The following is a 1,910-nucleotide window of genomic DNA, read 5'->3' as shown; positions in this document are numbered from 1 at the left end:
AGCCAGGCAAGCCGGTGCTCCCAAGATAAGTCCTGATGGCCCTTCCCCTCACTTTCCATGTCACATGCTCAGTGGGTGCAGACACAACACCATGTCTATTTCAAGCCTTGTCCTTCTGAATTACATGCCAATGGTTGGGTCTGCAAAAAAAACTCTGGAAGGTACTCAGTGTTCACAAGCTAAATAGTAGCCTATAGAACCTGCTTTTTCCCCTCTAGAGTTGAACCAGCAGGTAACACTAGGGAGACCCAATTAAAGACGACTGAGAATTCCCTGTCCCAATTAATATACATTTTCTTGTTTGTTAAAATCATTATTTATAATTCAAGAAGCTATAGGATGATTGCTCGTTCTGATCATAATAGAGAAATGTATGTTTTGTAATATTATCTCTGTCTAGATACAGATGGTGATACATCAGCAAAAATTGTTGCTACCAGTTCTGTGGGTGTGGCATTGGTGGGCGTGGTTTGGTGATCATGTGATAGGGTGGGTGTGGCCAACTTGACATCACATACGTCCCTCACTGTTAGAGCCAGGAGTTGCACATTCTGAAGCACATTCTGCCCTTCTGAAGCCCCCAAAGCTGAGTTTCCCTCTGCCACCTAGCCTTCTCTTGCCCTGCTCTCCATCCCGGAGGGCTGTGCATCCCCCCCACCATCAATCCTCCGTACAAACTGCCCGCCCCGTTTCTGTAAAGGCAGAGCCCTCCCCTGCAGGGCGATCCAAACAGGGGAGGAGGATGCTGTGCCTCCCGTGCCGGCTCCGTGGGGCTTAGGGCTCTGAAACAGCCCACTGGATTCCCACCTGCATGCTCTCTTTGACTGCCAGTGCCACTCCAGGAACTCGGCCCATGGAGTCCGGTGCTCCTGGGGAAAGAAGGACAGCTGTGCCACCACTCTCAGTGGTGAAGAAGCAGAGCAAGACGGGTGGAAGCCCCCCATGCAGGGAGAGGGCCAGGCCTTGCTGCGCCACCGCAGAGCCCACAGTGCTTTCCCTTTGGCCTGGGCAGTAGCGCTTACCCAGGCAGTCCAGTGCGGGTAGCCCTTTAGCTTGGTGCTCCCTAGCCTGCCGCTGCCATTCTCGCTGCCCTCCCTCCCAACCTGGCTGCAGACATCTGCCTGCCCGAAGCAACCTCCTGAAGCAACCCCGCTGCTTTTCGCTTTCGTTTTGCAGCGGGAGAAGGAAGAAAGCAAATGGCAGCAGTGCGGCAGTGCTCCAGGAGGGCAGGCAGGACCCGAGGCAGAAGGAAAGGCAAGCAGGTGGCAGTTGGCCAAAGGACCTGCGGAAGCCGAGTGCACCAGGCCCAAAAGGTGAGTGAGCGTCGCCATGTCCCTTCGAGGGGCTGAACTCAGCAGTTCTCCCTCCCGGCCCCCAGCCCCCAGCATCAGCCTTACCTTCTAGATCCTCTGCCAACATATACAGCATGCCCAATGGAACCAACATTGGTAAGGCTGATGGCGGGTGGCCCTTGGTGGAGATGCAGCCACTGCTCTGGGGCTGAGAGGGACGACGGTGCCGTGGTGGTGCTCTGGGAGGGCAGGCAGATATCCCGGCCACGGGTCTGCTGCACAAATCCCAGAGCAGCACAATGGTGATGTCTCCACTAAGGGTGAGCCACCCACCCATCCACTGGCTGGGCCGGGCCGGGCCGGACGCTGACCTTGGAAGGCAAATGGGTATGGGGGACCTCTGAGAAGGCAGTGTGGAAGGCAGGCAAGCATGGCAGGGTTGCAGGGAAGGGAGTAGGCTGCTAGCTCTCTTCCCTGCAGCCCTGCCATGCTTGCCTTCCTTCCACATGGCCTTCTGCTTGCCTTCCTTCACAAGCTGGCCACCGGGATGCTGGGAAGGCAGCATGGAAGGCAGGCAAGCATGACAGGACTGCAGGCCACGGACCAGTTCAGAGCATG

At 56.3% G+C, this 1,910-nt stretch overlaps 1 protein-coding gene across 1 annotated transcript in view; it reads right to left on the bottom strand.

Annotated features, from left to right (window-relative positions):
- KLF12 (KLF transcription factor 12) overlaps positions 1-1,331 on the bottom strand; it is a 321,201-nt gene extending 319,870 nt beyond the window's left edge. The window contains exon 1 of the mRNA XM_058186266.1: positions 659-1,331. Within this exon, the coding sequence (XP_058042249.1) occupies positions 659-1,331 (673 nt within the window). The remainder of the gene's footprint in view (positions 1-658) is intronic.
- Positions 1,332-1,910: the final 579 nt, after the last annotated feature.

This window comes from Ahaetulla prasina, chromosome 5 (genome assembly GCF_028640845.1).
Source record: "Ahaetulla prasina isolate Xishuangbanna chromosome 5, ASM2864084v1, whole genome shotgun sequence".
Lineage (NCBI taxonomy): Eukaryota > Metazoa > Chordata > Lepidosauria > Squamata > Colubridae > Ahaetulla > Ahaetulla prasina.
The sequence above is the reverse complement of the archived record's forward strand: the minus strand, read 5'-3'. Positions and strand labels throughout refer to the sequence as shown.